The 18,075-nt window shown below is 36.9% G+C and overlaps 1 protein-coding gene across 9 annotated transcripts in view; it reads left to right on the top strand.

The window, feature by feature from the left end:
- Nucleotides 1-17,034, top strand: part of dab2ipa (DAB2 interacting protein a) — an 89,217-nt gene extending 72,183 nt beyond the window's left edge. For all 9 annotated transcript variants that reach the window (XM_042729427.1, XM_042729426.1, XM_042729429.1 and 6 more), the window contains 11 exons: nt 1,602-1,746; nt 2,445-2,589; nt 3,818-4,054; nt 4,775-4,976; nt 5,665-5,843; nt 7,386-8,274; nt 9,399-9,551; nt 12,101-12,303; nt 12,538-12,625; nt 13,507-13,645; nt 14,368-17,034. In XM_042729427.1, the coding sequence (XP_042585361.1) occupies nt 1,602-1,746; nt 2,445-2,589; nt 3,818-4,054; nt 4,775-4,976; nt 5,665-5,843; nt 7,386-8,274; nt 9,399-9,551; nt 12,101-12,303; nt 12,538-12,625; nt 13,507-13,645; nt 14,368-14,408 (2,421 nt within the window). In that variant the 3' untranslated portion in view covers nt 14,409-17,034. The remainder of the gene's footprint in view (nt 1-1,601; nt 1,747-2,444; nt 2,590-3,817; nt 4,055-4,774; nt 4,977-5,664; nt 5,844-7,385; nt 8,275-9,398; nt 9,552-12,100; nt 12,304-12,537; nt 12,626-13,506; nt 13,646-14,367) is intronic.
- Nucleotides 17,035-18,075: the final 1,041 nt, after the last annotated feature.

Below are 18,075 nucleotides of genomic sequence, written 5' to 3'. Positions count from 1 at the left end.
TTGCATATAATTACCAATATTATTCAAAGATCATTATCAATAGTGACATTAAAACACATTTTAGGCTTAATATTAAAAATGTACATTGTGCACAAGTATACTCCAAATAAAACTGAATTATATTTTTTATATCAGTAAGTCTCTAGCGATATGTCAGCAAATATGTCAATAGATTTGAACCATACTTATGAAATAAATGAAATAAATGTATTTTAAATATATTGCTTTTTTACTAGAGCTGATAACTAACTTAATAACCTAATAAACCTAATAACTTTAATTTAATTTGAAAAAATATGCAGAGATCTTTGGTCTTCTTGTAATACTTTTTTCCCCTCACCACCTGATTTTCATCAATAATTTGGGGGAAAAAAGTCTTGAAGTTTTAAGGTTTATACTGACAGACAGGCAGATTTATGGATCAAGGTGAAAGAACTTAATTTCCCACAAAGCCATTACCTTTTGAATTTCTTAGAATTGCAATTAAGTAAATTACACTTCCTGTCATTACAGTCCAGACTGTTTTTTTATTCTCTGTGCAAAAGAAAAAGTGCATAGATGCTGTCATTATTTACTTAAGATCTTCCCATCAGGCATTGCTCTGAAAACTTTAAACTTGATCTTGATCATCTAAAATGTTCAACTAGTAACAATTTAAATTTATCCTTTAAATTGATCTTTTATCTTGCTTTTTGTACGTTTTGTAGCTCTGAATGTACTGTAAATGATACTTTGAATGTAAATTAAGCCTATAGACTATAAAAGACCTCTCACAGGGGCCACATGAGAAGAAATCATTAGCTTGTTTACTCGTGGGCTTCTGAGGTCTTGGATGTGCTCAGCTGAAACCGATTACAGATGCAGTGAAGGCGGAGCCGAGACATGAGATATGCATCATGAGAGTGGAAAAACAGGAAGTAAGGCAAAGAATGTTACAACAAGACCTTGCCGAACTATACAATGTCCATTATCCCACAATCAATACGCTATCACTGTGTATGAGTCATCTCCCCTGCTGGATATCCATAACCATTTCAATCTGGAACATGTCCTGACTGGAACTGCTGTGTGTCTCCTGGACTCCAAATAAAAACCCTGCATCCGGCCCATCAGATGCATTTGCTGTTTTCCAGGTCATCCAGTCAGACACCCAGTTCTGGATGGTTCAGAATCAAATGTGGGACTTCAAAAACAGAGTGATCAAAGATGGGCAGATGGGGAAGGAAAGGAGGAAACAGACCAGAAGCTGCACAGTAGACACAAAAACAGCCTTTTCCTTTGAGTTTTATTGTGTGTTCTAAAGCCCGCATGATTTGTGTTCCATTTTTGTCTGTTTTCTATGCAAAAACAACTATAAATGTAGTTGAATTATCTGATAAGGTATGAAAACGTTCTCAAAACATTGATGTATTTGTCTTAGCATCCCAATCAGTCAGATACAGCAACACTGACTCGTCCGATGAGTTTGGGTGAAACTTTGTTATCTGACAAATGAGAATCAAGGGAAAGCATTTATAATTTAAACTAAGGTTTCAAGCAGTTAACGTCTATCTCTAGAAATTCTGCTCATCAATAAAGACTTAATGTTTTGTCTCCCTCAGGACTTTCTGACAGATCTGATGATGTCTGAGGTGGATCGGTGTGGAGACAATGAGCATCTCATATTCCGTGAGAACACACTGGCTACTAAAGCTATAGAGAAGTACCTGAAACTAGTGGGACAGAAGTACCTTCAGGATGCTTTAGGTAAAGAAAACATGCTGACTTTGTGTATACGTCTCTGTGAAAATTGTCATTCAAATCAAAGCAGTGCAATACTTTCTTTACAATTTCTGCAGACCATCAAATATGCTTGTGAGAATATATAATTAATAATTTACTGCTTTTTTTGAGTGTAGTCTGTGTTTTTGAAGTTCTGTTCAATTATTTAAGATATCAAGTCAAATATGGGAGCAACACTGAGTGAGGAGGGAAGCTTTAGGGTTGGTTTCCCTCAAAAGAGTTTGTTTGATGCTGGGAAAATACTTTCAAAAGTTTAGTCTGTGAGAAAGTGATGCAGTTTACACATAGCATAGTTTCAGTTGCATTTTTGTGCCTTACGAAATTAAACCAAATCTTTCTTTGATTAATTTAGTGACTTACAGAATGATATGTCAGTGATCAATTTTCAGTTGATTCAAGTGATGTAATTGAAATATTTCTAAACATTTGCTGCAGATTCTTCAAAGATGGTTTTTATTTTATTTTGCCCTTATTCGGCATCTCATCTGATGAGTACCTTTTTTATATATATTTTTGCAACAGTAATATTATTTCCTAATATTAATCATTACTTAGTTCAACTTGTGCAACTGTAACATATAAGCAGCAGTAAACTACTGCAGCAGGCTGCACGCTGTCTGTGCTAAATGAGGATTCTGCATTGTTTACTTTCTTCGTCCCAGGTGAGTTCATCAAAGCCCTGTATGAGTCAGACGAGAACTGCGAGGTGGATCCGTCTAAGTGCTCCTCCAGTGACCTGCATGAGCACCAGAGCAACCTCAAGATGTGCTGTGAGCTGGCTTTCTGCAAGATCATCAATTCTTACTGGTAATGCCATCAAATTCACTGCTCATATCAGAGTATGCACACAGCTCATCTCAACTGCCTGGCCTAGACAGATTTATGGGAATTTTCTTTTTATTGGAAACATCCCTAGTGAAAAATAAATATACACAAATTTGAATTACATTTATTTCATGCTAAGTATACTACAAATACATTTACATATTTATGTACTTAATAAAAAGACCCTACAATTGTACTTTTGGTATACTAAACTGGTATACTTAAAGTCTGATAAATAACAACTAAAAATTTTTATCTTAATGCACTTTAATTGTGCAGAAGTAGTGCTGAATTCCAACTAAAGATATACTGAAGTATATTTGATTGTGTTAAAGCGGAACTATTGCAAGTATACTTTATAATATATATATATATATATATATATATATATATATATATATATATAGAATGCAATGTAAGTCATTTTGTTTAAGAAGCATCTATCAAATGCATAAATGTTAATGCTTACAAAAACATGCAAGAATATTATGACGTATGAAGGCTTTTCGGCTGCTTTTCAATTATTTCTAGGCAGATCCTGAATTAGCAATTTTGTAATTTCTCCAAAAAGCCCATGATGCCTGGCATAGTAAGATTAATAGGAAGAGAGAGGTCTCCATCTGTCCTCATAGAGACTGTGCTGTTCCTTAATCATCACCTACGTATCTGCAAAAGCATGCTGAGATATGAAATTACTCCCTCCTGCAATGGCCTAGTGCAAGATATTCTATCAGGGGGATGTAATTTTTCTCCCTTTGAGGAGTATCTTGATAAGTTGTGTCTAACTCTACCATGGTTTTTGTTATGCAGCATTTTTTTATGTCTCCCTGTCTCAAAAAGACTCAAGCAACTTAAACGGCAGATTGTGGTGAGCTAGAGGCCACAGCAGGGGACGTCCTTACGGCGGTGATGTGAAAATTTAATGCGGGTGTAACGGTTGTAGCAAAAGGGTGTAGCAGTGAAACATGGTGACTGTGAATCGATGTGGGAATGCAGAACTGAGTGGGAGTGTTGTTGTTTTTGGGCCTGTTTGTTACTAAACAGTTACTCAGCAGTGCTAGACAAGATTTCAGCTCACTGGTTTGAAGTCATCATTTACTCACCCTCATGTTGTTCCAGACCTGTATACTGATATCTTTAGCTGTAATAAAAATGTGGTGTTGGCTGTGATGTTTTCTGCTCAAATCACTTTGTTGTGTTTCCACTCCAGCGTGTTTCCTCGGGAGCTCAAGGAAGTGTTTGCATCCTGGAGGCAGGAGTGCAGTAACCGAGGACGACCGGACATCAGTGAACGCCTGATCAGCGCATCTCTTTTCCTGCGCTTCCTGTGTCCTGCCATCATGTCGCCCTCACTCTTCAGCCTCATGCAGGAATATCCAGATGACCGCACCGCCCGGACACTTACACTTATCGCCAAAGTGACACAAAACCTTGCCAACTTCACCAAGTGAGTGTATTTTCTTATGCAAATAAAGGAGATACATATATATATATATATATATATATATATATATATATATATATATATGTAGCAATAGCAATAGCCAACAATACATTGTATGGGTCAAAACGACAGATTTCATTAGTCGCACAAGCATATTTGTAGCAATAGCAATAGCCAACAAAACATTGTATGGGTCAAATTTACGATTTTTCTTTTATGCCAAAAATCATTAGGAGATTAAATAAAGATTTTTTTTTTGTACCCTCAGATTCCAGATTTTCAAATAGTTGTATCTCAGCCAAATATTGTCCTATCCTAACCAACCATGCATCAATACAAATAATATTTTATCACATACTTTATTTTATTTTTCATCATTTTAGTCAAAAAAATAAAACAAATTACAATACAAAAATCACACACACACACACACACACACACCACACACACACACACACACACACACATATATATATATATATATATATATATACATATATATATATATATATATATATATATATATATATCATCAAAAAGTAACATCATTAAGCTTAAACATATGATGTGATACTGAAATGACAATGAAATTTGATGTTGATCATGAGTTTTAATGTATTATACTTCTGTGGTTGCAGTTAGTTATGTAAACATACTGATAAACTGTTGTGGATGGTACATTTTCATCAGAGCAAACTCTATTTACTGTGTTTTATGTTGTAGGTTTGGCAGTAAGGAGGAGTACATGTCCTTTATGAACCAGTTTTTGGAGCACGAATGGACCAACATGCAGCGCTTCCTGCTGGAGATCTCCAACCCAGAGACCATCTCAAACACAGCAGGCTTCGAGGGTTACGTTGACCTGGGCCGTGAACTCTCCACTCTCCATTCTCTCCTGTCAGAAGCCGTTTCACAACTCGATCAGGTGAATGTCTGCGATTGAACAAATATCATTTCTCTCACAGAAAATCTTACTATCACATCTCAGTGTAATTTGAGATAAAATAAAAATAGCTAGTAGATTCTGAAAAATTAAAAAAAAATTTAGTTTATTAAGTGATTATCTGAAGAGAATGGATTTTTATTTTAAGATAAAATACAGACAATACTGGCTCTAAAATCTGACTGGATGAGCCACAATCAAAGCTAGTGATCTCAAATGTGAAATAGCTGATATTTGCATTTACATTTATGCATTAAGCAGACACTTTTATCCAAAGCGACTTTGGATAAAAGCAATACATCAAACAGCCAACAATCGTTGTAGTACACAATGCCAGATTTATTAGACAATATGTACACCAAGTTACTAGAAACCATTTTTAAAATTCAGATTGCATCAATAGAAATGTACAGATCTACACCAACTGACCAATTTGGTCATTAGGATTCACTTTCCACCTGTGTTGAACCTAACAGCACCCATTCAACATGTTAAAATCACTGTAAAGCACAGCCTCTCTTGTCTGCTTCAAACTGTACTGGAATAACAAGCTAATATTTATTTTAAGTATTTTTTCTGTAGTAATATATTGCTTGTACTCAACAGAGTGAGTTCACAATGATCTATCAAGTTTGAATCCAGTCATTCACAGTTCTGCATTGTGTTGTAGAGTACTGTCACTAAGCTGGGTCCTTTAGCACGGATCCTGCGGGATGTGAATTCGGCCCTGACGAACCCCACCGGAGCCCCCATGTCATCTCCCACTGAGCGCGTGGGCTCCCCAACTCTACCCAGCAGCAGCCTGTCTACCGGTCTGCAGAAAATGGTCATGGACAGTGAGATCACAGGGTAAGTCAAGGAAAAATTTGTCTTACGTAGCCAGACTTTTCAGTTTCATCCTAGTGTAGATTACAGATTATTGTCCTTCCAAAAGTAATAAGAAATGTCTAATTTAACTGGAAAGCTAAAATAAAGTCTTGCTTTGCATTACTTATGCTTCTAACTGAGGAACGGATAAACTGAAAATGCTTTAAAAAACTGAAAACTTAAATTCTATTTCTGTGGGCTCTGAGTTGATGGATATTTACTGTGGCAGTCTGTGAAATGAGGGAAATACTTTTAAAGCACTCATATATTTAGGTGGGAGTCTTAAACATGACACTGTGAAATGCAAATTAAGCTGAGAGGGAAAACTGCAAGCTAGTAAAATCTTTATCATTCTGTTGTGGATTACGGTAAAAAATGAAGGTGTAAAATGTGTCCCAAGCAAAGCTCTTATAAAATGCCATATCTTCTCTTGCTGCTCTACTGATCACCAAGTGCTTTCAAATAAGATTACTTGCATCTGAAGATATCTTCACATTTTAATAGTTAGTTTCAGATCTTTTACTACCTAATTACTAACTATCTCTGTTGCATTAATTTTCTCAACTGGAAGAGCACAGGTATAGCAACGTCAGGGTCATGGGTTCAGTTCTCTTAGAAACATGCATACTGTTTGAATGCACAGTCAGTCACTCTGAATCAAAGCATCTGTCGAATGCAAGAATGTACAGTACTGTTTAAAAGTTTTGTGTCTTTATGATTTTTTTATGTTTTTCAAAGAGGTCTCTCATGCCCTGAAAAAAATACAGTAAAACAGTAATATTGTGGAATATGATTAAAATTCAAAGAACAGTTTCCTGTTGTAAAACATTTTAAAATGTAATTTATTCCTATGATGCAAAGCTGAATTTTCAGCATCATTACTACAGTCTTCGGTGTCACATGATCCTTCAGAAATCATTCTAAAATGCTGATTTGGTGCTCAAGAAACAATTCACATTATTATCAGTGTTGAAAATGGTTATTATTATTTTAATATGTTGAAACGGTTAATACGCTTAATATTTTTCAGAAAGCCGCTATGCATTATTTTCAGGATTCTTTGCTTAAAAGAAAGTTCAAAAGAACAGAATTTATTTAAAAAAGAAATCTTTTGTAAAATTTACACACACTGCTGAATTAAAGTATTAATGTCTCTCCAAACAAAATCTTAAATATAGAAACTGGCAATATAACGCATGCAGTTAACATGGCCAGTTTCTCCATTAGAAACAGATTTGTTTTGACTAAAGAGCACCAAAGCAAAACATTGTTCATACTTTCCTTTTCTTTATCCTTTTCTTCAGGGTGTTTTATTCTCTAGCACAGTAATCAAAGACATATTTTATTGTAGCTTTTTTCTGTCATGAGACTTAGTTTGCATGTTTGGTCAAAGTACAGTGTTTGGACTGTGATCAGTCACATCAGCACACACACATGCAAATGAGCTGGATTGGCAAACAATGAGTTTGATTTGAATTAAAGGACAGCTGTGAATTTCATTTTGTCCCATTGCCACTTGGACAGGTTGGTGGATTTCACTCGGCTGCCCTCACCAACCCCTGAAAACAAGGATCTGTTTTTCGTAACGAAGAATTCTGTGATCCAGCCGTCGCCTGCCCGCAGCTCCAGTTACTCGGAGGCCAACGAGCCAGATGTTCAGATCCCCAACGGCAGCAAGAGCTTGTCAATGGTGGACCTGCAGGACAGTCGTTCTCTGGAGAGTGCTCCCAACACCTCCTTCAGCGACCCCGTCAATGACAGCCAGACCTCTGTGGGCCAGGGCACAGGAGTGTGGACCACCCGCACCGCTAAGGGCAACACGCCCAGCGGTCCGACCCTGAGGAGGGCAGGTCAGACCCCCACCACACCAAGCACAGAAACCGCCCCGGGGAGGTCCCAGCTGCTCGCCCCGCTCTCGTTCCAGAACCCTGTGTACCAGATGGCCGCCGGATTGCCCCGCGCGGTGGCCGATTCGGGATCTGAATGCCAGAGCTCCATCAGCTCCCAGAGTAACGCAGAGGAAGCAGCTACTGCGGGGTCAAAGCACCCATTCCTGAGCCAGTCCAGCACAGGGGCCAGCGGCGGAGGGGGCAGCAGCGGGGACGAGTTCATTCGGTGTTCTGGAGAGTTCACGCGCAGACAGCTGTCCCTCACGGAGCCCCAACACCAAGCCAACGTACCACGCCAGAACAGTGCGGGGCCGCAGCGCAGGATAGACCAGCCTCCTCCAGCCGTCACAAGGGGCCGCACTCCACCCAACATGCTCAACACCGCACCGTACCCCCGCCCCTCCAGTGGAAGTATGATGTCATCATCTCCCGATTGGCCAAGCAGCGGCACCAGACTGAGGCAGCAGTCGTCGTCCTCCAAAGGGGACAGTCCAGAATCCAAGCAGCGCACCCTACACAAACAAGTGAGTTCATTTTTACACTTTTTGTCTTTTGGTGAAAATACCTTTTACATTTTACTAAATCATACACATGATCAGGTCATATACATTAATATTAGTCAGTTTTGCTCTGGCTAAAATTTTAATCTAAGAAAATAACATTTTAGTTCAAAATGAAATATTCAAACATTGAATAATGCAGATTTCATTAATTTGTTTATATATCCACAATTGTTTTTTTTTTTTTAGGAAATTAAACCATTGATTTTTTCCTGGGTAATAAACCTTTTTAGAAAATCAAATAGATAAGACCCAAGTTTACATCTGGAGATCAAAATATCATTGAGGATTGAGGGTTGGCTCTTCTTGAGTTATCCTAATAAGCAGGATACAACAACCCAACAGAAAAAACCCTAGAAACAAACATGCTAAAAAAGCACTCTGAAATCCACAGCAACTACATAGCATCACACAATGACAATTAGAATTGTGGCGACAGGTTTTGCAAGGCAGGCGCCATTCACATTTTTTTCAGAAATGTTATCAACCTAATCATTGTTATTATTGCTACAATCAAGAAAAAGTTTATTTTCAAAGTTCCATGTTCTCAAGAGATAGCATTTTAAAACCGATCACATCCTTTATGTCTCAAAAGGTCTGTTAGTTGCTACATTCCCATAGCTAACTTAGATACCATTAAATTAGCTAGCACTCGGCTGATATCCTTAAAACAAATTGGCACTCAGATCTCTCAGGGGTTAATGAGTCTTTTGGTGCATCGCTACAATCAACGAGGCTCTTAGGTTGAGATGAACGCGCAGCCCTCTTGATGTCAAAGGGGAAAGGAACGGAGCAGACAAGCAGAATTAATTGCTGGACTGTGCTAGTGATTAAATGACTGCTCCCATTGTCCAGACTGTTACTTTGATGTCTGTGGAATGAATCTTCATTAAAAAATGATCAAATGTTTTTCCTAGCAAGCACAAGTGTTGTTGTCACCTTGAAAAGTTTTAAGGTACTTGTTTGTTGGTGTGCATGAGTGAAAACTAACAAATTTGAGAGTCATATAGATGTTAGAATGGCTAATTATGATACAATAATGTATTTGTGTGTGTGTGTGTGTGTGTGTTTGAATGAACTTTTATTAGGCTCCATCTCCTGTGAATCCCAATGCATTGGACCGTACTGCTGCATGGCTGCTGAATATGAATGTGCAATATTTGGAGCAGGAGGGAATTGACCCAGATTCGAAACACCGGGAGGACTTTCCAAACAAGGAGGATCTCACACCAACTGAAAAGGTAATAATGAGACTCTCATCCTGCGGCTCGGCTGCACGAAAAACAGCAGTATATGCAGAAATACAGCAGGCTTACTGTTTGCGTGATCAAAACTAGCCTCCCACGGGCACACAGACAGGAAGTGCTTGCAGACAGTGATGATTTCTTGTAAAATATATTAGCTAGTTTCACTATTTGTCATCTCTAGAACATAATGGACTTTCTGTGAGGACATGTTTATGAATATTATTAACGTCATGCTGACGCTGCTAGGTAACCTTCCTGGAATGAACAATCATGTAAACCTAATTAATATTCATTAGCTCAGCATTTGCCATAATGCCATTCAAAAAAGTTTTTTTTTTCTTTTATTCAACGAAGAAGCATATTATCGATCAAAAGTGACAGTGAATACATTTATAATTTTACAAAAGATTTCTATTTCAAATAAATGTTGTGAACTTTCTTTTCATCAGAGAGTCCTGAAAAAATGTATCACAGTTTCCACAAAAAAATATTAAGCAAATATTAAACGTTTTTAACATTAATAGTAAGAAATGTTACATGGGCAATGAATCAGCATATTAGACTGATTTCTGAAGGATCATGTGACACTAAAGACAGGAGACATGACTGCTGAAAATTTAGGAATAAATTACTTTTTAAAATATATTAAAATAGACAACAGTTATTTTAAATTGTAATAATAAAAAATATATAAATTATAATATTATTTATAAATATAGTAAATAAGTATGGCCTTTGTGAGAATGAGACTTATCAAAAGAATTTTAAAAATCAGACCCCAAAATTTTAAACATAGTATAAATTGCTAACTTTTCGCACTTTTCCAAGAAACACAGAACTGTCCAAGGTTTTTGTTCCGAGTACCCAGATTTGAGGAGATTTTAGGCTCAGATCCAGTTGCTTAGTCACTGCATTGTGTCCTAAACTGATACGAGGACTGTGGATGTCAAACTGCAGACAGGTAGATGTCCTTCGAAGAGCAAGACCACAATTGAAACAGACTTTAGATGAAGCTGACTTTTGACCTCTGTAGTGTTGTAATTTAGGAGGACAGCCTCAAATCATTATACTGCAGTAGTGGAGAGCACACGCCTGGCTCAGGCTTGTCTGCCGTCTCTTTCCCCTGCTCTTTAATGAATAATGAGCCCGTCGGAGTGCACTGAGTGTGTACACCCACATACTCATGTTTCTCCCTCAGCAGAACCCCACTGCATCTGTGCTGTTTGAAGCTGTTAATGTAAGTGATACTGTGAAGATTGTTTGAATCCTCTACAGGGAATGTAGCTTATTGCACAACAGTGTTTTAGTCTAGATGCAAAATCACAAGATGGAAAAACACACAGAAAACTAGGCTTATTATTCAAAGTCTTTGCATATTTATAAAGCAGTGGGTTTCTGTATCTGTAAGCCCTTAAACAAGCAGAATCTCAAGATGGAGACTATCAAGAGTGAGTTCTCAAAAACTTTCTTCTCCAAGCGACTGCATAAAACATTTCGTGCCACACTTTCTTAGTTTCTGAATTGCCTGAAGCAACAACACAGCAAAAATAATTTTCTTATTTTTATATATTTTTATATATATATATATATATATATATATATATATATATATATATATATATATATATATATATATATATATGGAAAAAAAATATGTAAACATCCCAAAAACCAGATCAATTTACTTAATGTTTAGACATGCTGTCTTTATTTCTAGTCAATGCAACAAAGCAAAGCCTTATAAATACAAAGTTCTGTCATGAAACTCTAGATGGCGCAGTCCGATAGGTCTAACTAAATCTGACATAATGACATCATCCCATCACAACTGATTGGTTCTCTCCTGTATCTGTAGCCAATGTGCTAGACTAGTGCTTGCTGTAGCAGTTGCAGCACACTTCAGAAACCCTCCACCTTCCCCAGCTCCACCTTTATAGATCTGCTATGGGGTGATTCATGTATGTTATATATGGGGGTTATTTCAGATATTTTATATGCATAGCAGCAGTATTTCTTACATGCTCACAGCAGCATGTTGTGGATGTATTGGCAGTAGGAAGTCTCGGTACTTGCTCTGTCGCAGCAGCAGCACAGCAGATCTATTCCAGTAAAACCAAACACATTAACATTGTCATGTACATTACCATGCTAAACCCTCCAAGAATTGTCATGATAGAAATATATATTTTTAAGTGAAAATAATGTAAAATAATGTATATGTGTGCATGTGGCAGACACATTGATTTCAAGCTGACTTTGGTGTTGTAAGCAGCATTATCTACCGTGAGCTACAGGATTGCCCCAAAACACATGGAAAGTTAATCTTTGAAATATTCAGTAGCACCTATTTAGATATATTTCAGACAGCTTTGCTGGATTTCCAGGGCTTAGCAGACAGATGCAGGATGATTAACAGGGCTCTGTTCATGTAATATGCATTTCAAACCACAGCCGTACACACCCGAGAACTCCCTCTTTACACAGCTTTTGTTGCTCTCTAATCCTGCTATTAGAGTTCTTCATTCTCTCTTTCTCCTCCTCAGTATCAGCAGGAGATTGCTGTCCTGCAGGAGAAGCTGCGTATTTCTGCTAAGAAGCTGGAAGAGTATGAATCTCACATGAAGAGCCAGGACGACCAAACCCAGAAGATGCTCCTGGAGTACCAGGCTCGGCTTGAGGACACGGAGGAGCGATTACGCAAGCAGCAGGATGAGAAAGAGCACCAGATGAAGAGCATCATCACCAGGTGACGATTTGGTGTGGTCTTGTGATTAAAGATCTGATCTAGAAACTGAAACATTGTAGGTTCAAACCCCATAAGTGGTGATCCATTAGAAATTACTAGGGTTCAAAATGTACGTTTGAAAATGTATGCATCCTACATAAACCTCTGACGGAATTAAAGTATTATTCTCTAGTTAAGTACAGTAACAATTAGCATCTGTAGCATAACGATGGATGTGGTAATTTCATGTTTCAGGTTGATGTCAGTTGAAGAGGAGCTGAAGAAAGATCACGCAGACATGCAGGCAATTGTAGACTCCAAACAGAAAATCATCGAAGCCCAGGTAAATTAAATATCTAATCATTGTTTATATGTCTTTATTAATTTACTTTTTTTTTTTGATAAATAAAATGTTCAAGCCAAGGCAATGTTTGCTGTAATCAAATAGTTTTCATGATGTCGTTTGACTGATTAATTTAAGTGAAAAAAAGACATGCAATACTCCATCGAGCACTACTTTAAACAGCATTTAGCACATTTTTGTATAATTATTATGTGGTTTAATGAGCTCATATTAAATGAAAGACTAAAATTATTTGGTCACACAGCAGTGGTATTTGAAAAAAAGTGAATTGCAAAAAAGACTCAAAATATACACTTTATAATATTTATACAGTTTGAGATGATTAAAATTTAAAACAAAAAAAGAAAGAAAGAAAGAAATACTTGTATTCAGCAAGAATGCATTAAATTGATTAGATTGATAAAATTCGCAGGGTCATAGCGCCCTCTTGTGTTTGGTTTGATTTCAACATGATGTTGTGAGCTGGTCTCTTGAGGTTTAATGGTGTTAATGTATCTGAAAGTTTAATGATGAACGCCTGTGTCCTCTGGGGACAATCAGTGTCTCTCGTAAACATAAAAACCACCCACTGTGGACTCGCTATAACACTCATCAAAATCATTAAAGACTGTTTGCATCATAGATTTATTTTCTAAAGACAAGGAGAGATTACTGCTATCACCGCATGAATTTTAATTTAAACTCTGTGAATTCATTTTATGGCTTTTAGACGGCGTAATTAGTCTGTAATGTTTAAAACTAGAGAGTGCCAGTCACCTTGCGTCCGTTACGGAGAAGAAAGACTTTAATTAAACACTAAATATCATGCACTGTTAATCACCTTCTCCTATCTGACCTCCATTAATGGTCACTCCCCACAGGAGAAGAGAATCTCATCCCTGGACGCCGCAAACGCCCGGCTAATGAGCGCTCTGTCTCAGCTGAAGGATCGTTACAGCATGCAGACGAGGAACGGCATCTCTCCCACCAACCCTACCAAGCTGCAGATCACAGAAAACGGTGAATTTCGGAACAGCAGCAACTGCTAGCGTGGACACAAACACACAACACAGGCCTAAGGGTCTAGTGATGGACAAGGGCTATGGGTAACTCTCTGAAAATACAGCGGGGTTCAATTGACTTCACAAAGTCCCTAGTACTGGTCAAAAATAACTCTTGGGAACGAATTGGAAAGAGTTGCACAATGTTTTTTCATTCAGAATATAAAGGCTAATGTGTCTTGTTGAATCCTTTTAGATTATTAGCCACACACAGATGTCCCATGATGCTTCATACATAGCCCTTGTCACCGATGTAAGCCGTGACCAGATTCCGTATCATCTCTAGATTTGAACTGTGCATATACACCTTTAGAATTTGACTTGGCATGATAATAATGTAATTATTTGTTGAAACACTATTTTCCATTTCATGTAAACATCCTTTTCTTATCATTTTTGTTGCTTGAGTCACTCCAGGGCAGCAGTAGCACAAACCACTCGCTTTATTTGTAAGAGGACTTTTACGCATCGCATTTTGTTGCATACCTTTTTTGTATGTGCTTACATTTTAGTCTATACAGAGGCGATGTGCCTCTTTAATGTATATAGTTTTTTATGGGCTTTTCAGAGAAAAGAGATTTTCTTTTTTCGTACAGTGTGTATTTCCTGTGCTGAGGTCTGCTGTACTTTATTTAGAAGAAAAACAAAACAAAACAATGTAAGCTCTGATTGTATATTCAGGTGCTGCTTCTAGAGAGGGCAAAGACGACGACACACTTTAACCCCTCTGCTATCAACGCCGTGGATAGAAACGTCCTCATACTGCTTGCTGTTGGCCAGTATTAGACTCCGTATCCAACATCGTACCTGCAGTACAATCGGTGTGTCCCCCCTACGATGTCTTTCTTCCACTCTATGCACTTTCTATAGCATTAGAATGGACCCTTTAACCAAAACCTGCTTCTGTGGACTTGTTATAAAGGCTATTCAGAGCAGCAAGTACAAAGCGTATAGCATTCAGCACTTGAGTTGATGTGTGAAGGGTACGTGGCTGGTTTTTTTACTTAAAGCTTGTGATGTTTTCTGCTCTTCAGATGCAGTTTGCATCAAACGAGTAGCACGGCAATAGTTGCATCAACCCTGCTGCTGACAGACCCTTTGCAAACAGGCGAACCTGTTTTAGCGTCACTGAATTTTATTCAAATCAGGTTTGTGGAGAAGAGTTTGAAGACTGTCAGTGTTTCTTTATGTATAAATATTCACATCATTTTATTTGGGACAATAATTTTGGAAAAACTGCAAGGGCAAACCACTTTGTGTATAAACATCATATCAGACATCTCCATTTTTTTAGTATTCTCTGTTTTCGCTATTTTTTTATTTTATTTATCATACAAGCTCGAGAAAAAGTATGCTCTGTTTAACTGTTTTTTGGAATTGATTTTTTAATTTATGTTTTTTTAAATTATGTTTAGTTAATTTATTTATTCAACTACATTTGTTGTTTTAACCCCAAAATTAAGAGTACTTGTTGAAGTCTGAATGCTGAGTGTGAACAGAACACAAGTTGAGCTCATCTTTTCCCTATTCCTAGTTGTGACGTGATGTCACAACCCTGCAGGAACACACCTTTCCGCCACTGTATTACTATATTATTAAGCCCAAATTCAGTATACACCTTATTAATGATGCATACGTTGTACAGGCAGACAGATGAACCTAGAATATAAACACAATGTGCAAAGTTTCACATAAATTTTTTTTCCATAGGAATCCATTATAAAGGAAACACGCATTGCATTCTGGGATCATCTGCTTGCCTATACAAAGTATGAACAGTATCATCAATAGGGTGTATACTGTTTCTGATATTTTCATATCACTCTTTTAATACATTAAGGTACTTTAAGTGTTTTTCACAGTAAACATTTTTGAATGTCCCAATGTTTTTGGGAAATGGCCAAAACTTGCATTTTTTTCCCCCACATCTTTGATTTATTCTTTTGAGAGGTGATCTAAATATTTGTGGCTTGGAAATGAATGAAAAATTGACAGGCATGCGCTGCAGTACCATGGATGTTTTGCCCTCCAGGTCTTCGAGCCAGTCAGGTGACTGAAAACTATGAATTGTGATGTATATCCGGGTGAAATGGCTTCTTGAACGAGAAAAAATGTAGGACAGGATTTGATTTTGTTAATGGGGAATTGAGTGGATTGTTGGATTGTTTGCTAATTGCTGTGATCTCATATGAGAAGAGAAGAGATGTCGTTGCAAGGGGAGAGCACATGAGGACGCATGAATTAAAATAATTATAATAATAATGAATAATTTATAGTTAACACTGCAATATTCCATAAAAAATGGTGACTTTACATTTCTTTAAAGTTGAAGATTTTTGGGGGGATGTTACAGTACCACTGGTGTGAGGTTGAAGGAAGAACTGTGTTTACTTAAACAACTGAGATGGAGAAACCTGTCTGAAAACATTCATTGTTTTCGCAGTTGCAGTTGGTTAGGCTAGTTTACTTTTAAGACTTAAGCTGAGGTCTCATTAACCACTGTTAGGTAAATTTTCACAGGCAAAATCCAATCATTACAAAAGCAATCAGTAATTTCATGTGTGGGCGATAAATTTCCCAGTTTGCAACGGGTTCAGGTTGATCACGTGAATTCGCCAACACTGACCAACAGAAAGCTGCTTGGTTTGAAAGTGACTTCTGTGTGAGTTAGGCTTCATGTATCACTACATTATTCAGAATAACCAAAGGAGATTTTTTGCCTGTGAACTTTTGCAGAAATAACCTGTTTTAATACAGAGAAATTGAAAACAACAAACAAAACATGTCTGGACTTCCTGTAACAGAAATTTTGAAGGCAATAGTATGGCACATTAAAACACTTTTTAATTTCTTAATATGTTATGTGAAAGTCAAAGGGCTGCTGTTTATTGTCACTTAATTTAAAGGAAGAGAACTGTTTCCTGTTTGGCATGATTATATATCAAAAACCATGTAAAATCTCTACAGTGTTTTCTGCTTTACCTCTGCATCTTTTGTATGTATGTTTCAGAGCTACGCTGACGGTTTTGCCACATGTACATACATGATCAGAAAACATACCAATATATGAGAATTCATTTGTGTTGAAGAAAATGTTCAGTGCGATTCATGTACAATTGCCTCTAGAATTATTAAAGTTTTATTTAGGTATTTCAAGGTTCTTACTTTATTTGTTAGTTTACTGTACAGTCCAAGAAAAATACTGTTGTTGAGAAAAAGATATATTGTTTCACCTGTGTAAAGTTAAGTAAATGCTATGGACAGAATGTATATATCCATGTAGAATGCCATTGTCAAGATGGGTGCACTTCAGTGAGTGCCATTCAAAATAAAAGCTAAATATTTGTCCATGAGTGTCATCAACGTCTTTCTTTAAAACATCAGCTGTAGTATAATGAAATAAAATATTTGTGATGCATATAAAGCAAAACCTTTTATATTATATAAAAATACACTGCTACTTTTGAATTTAAATCAATAGAGAAAGATGTTTTTGTGTAATTATAGCTAACTGGACCATGTTAACCAAAACCTTGAGCTCCTCATAATGGTAAAGTCTCTTTTAAAATTTAACAGTGCTGTTTGAGACCATAGTGCCATCTAGTGCTCTTCAAGTGGATGTGCACATAGTTTTTGAAAACTATTTTGTAATTGATTTGGATAAAAGCGTCTGCAAAATGACTAAATGTAAAGGTAAATATACAGTATGCATACAACGACCTGAAATATTAAAATAATATTTGTGATATATACTGTATCAGATGGGTTTCACAGAATTGTGCACAAGTTGTACATTAATTTATTAATTTATTTAAGTTTGAATTCAGGGATGTCAGCCTTTTTAATATTAAATAAAATGCAAACAAAACAGCCTCTTGTTGATTTCACGTCAGCCTCAGAAGTAAGTAAAAGGGACAAATAAATGTTTAAATATGCAAGCAAGACGAGACCAATCACAATTCATCATGAAGGTTAGTGTAAGAAAAAAAGACCAATCGAAATGCAGTATGCAAACATGCGATGACGTCGACGAACGGAGGATTTACAAGTTTAAGTTTGAATTTGTTTGCCTATAACAACTGAACTAGAATACACACCTAAGACAGGTAACACACACAGTTTGAATGGAGCAGTTTTCACTGAATTAAGAGCACAAATGTCACGTAATATGTAAGGTTTGTTTGCAACAAACTCATGATAGTTAGTTAGTTTAGTAGGCTGTTTTGTCTCAGCTCTCAAGAATTAACAAAGTATATAAAAAATTTTCAGGTTATCACAGACTGTGTATACTAAGTTTCTGCGGCAAAAACAAAATAAACAAACTAATGTTTAATGCTTCACCAGCAGTCATCTTCAGTGTTTCTTGTCTTTCTAAATGCCCATTAACTT

Source organism: Cyprinus carpio, chromosome B8 (assembly GCF_018340385.1).
Source record: "Cyprinus carpio isolate SPL01 chromosome B8, ASM1834038v1, whole genome shotgun sequence".
In the NCBI taxonomy this organism is placed as follows: Eukaryota; Metazoa; Chordata; class Actinopteri; order Cypriniformes; family Cyprinidae; genus Cyprinus; species Cyprinus carpio.
Note: the sequence above shows the minus strand (reverse complement) of the source record. Positions and strands in the feature narration are given on the sequence as shown.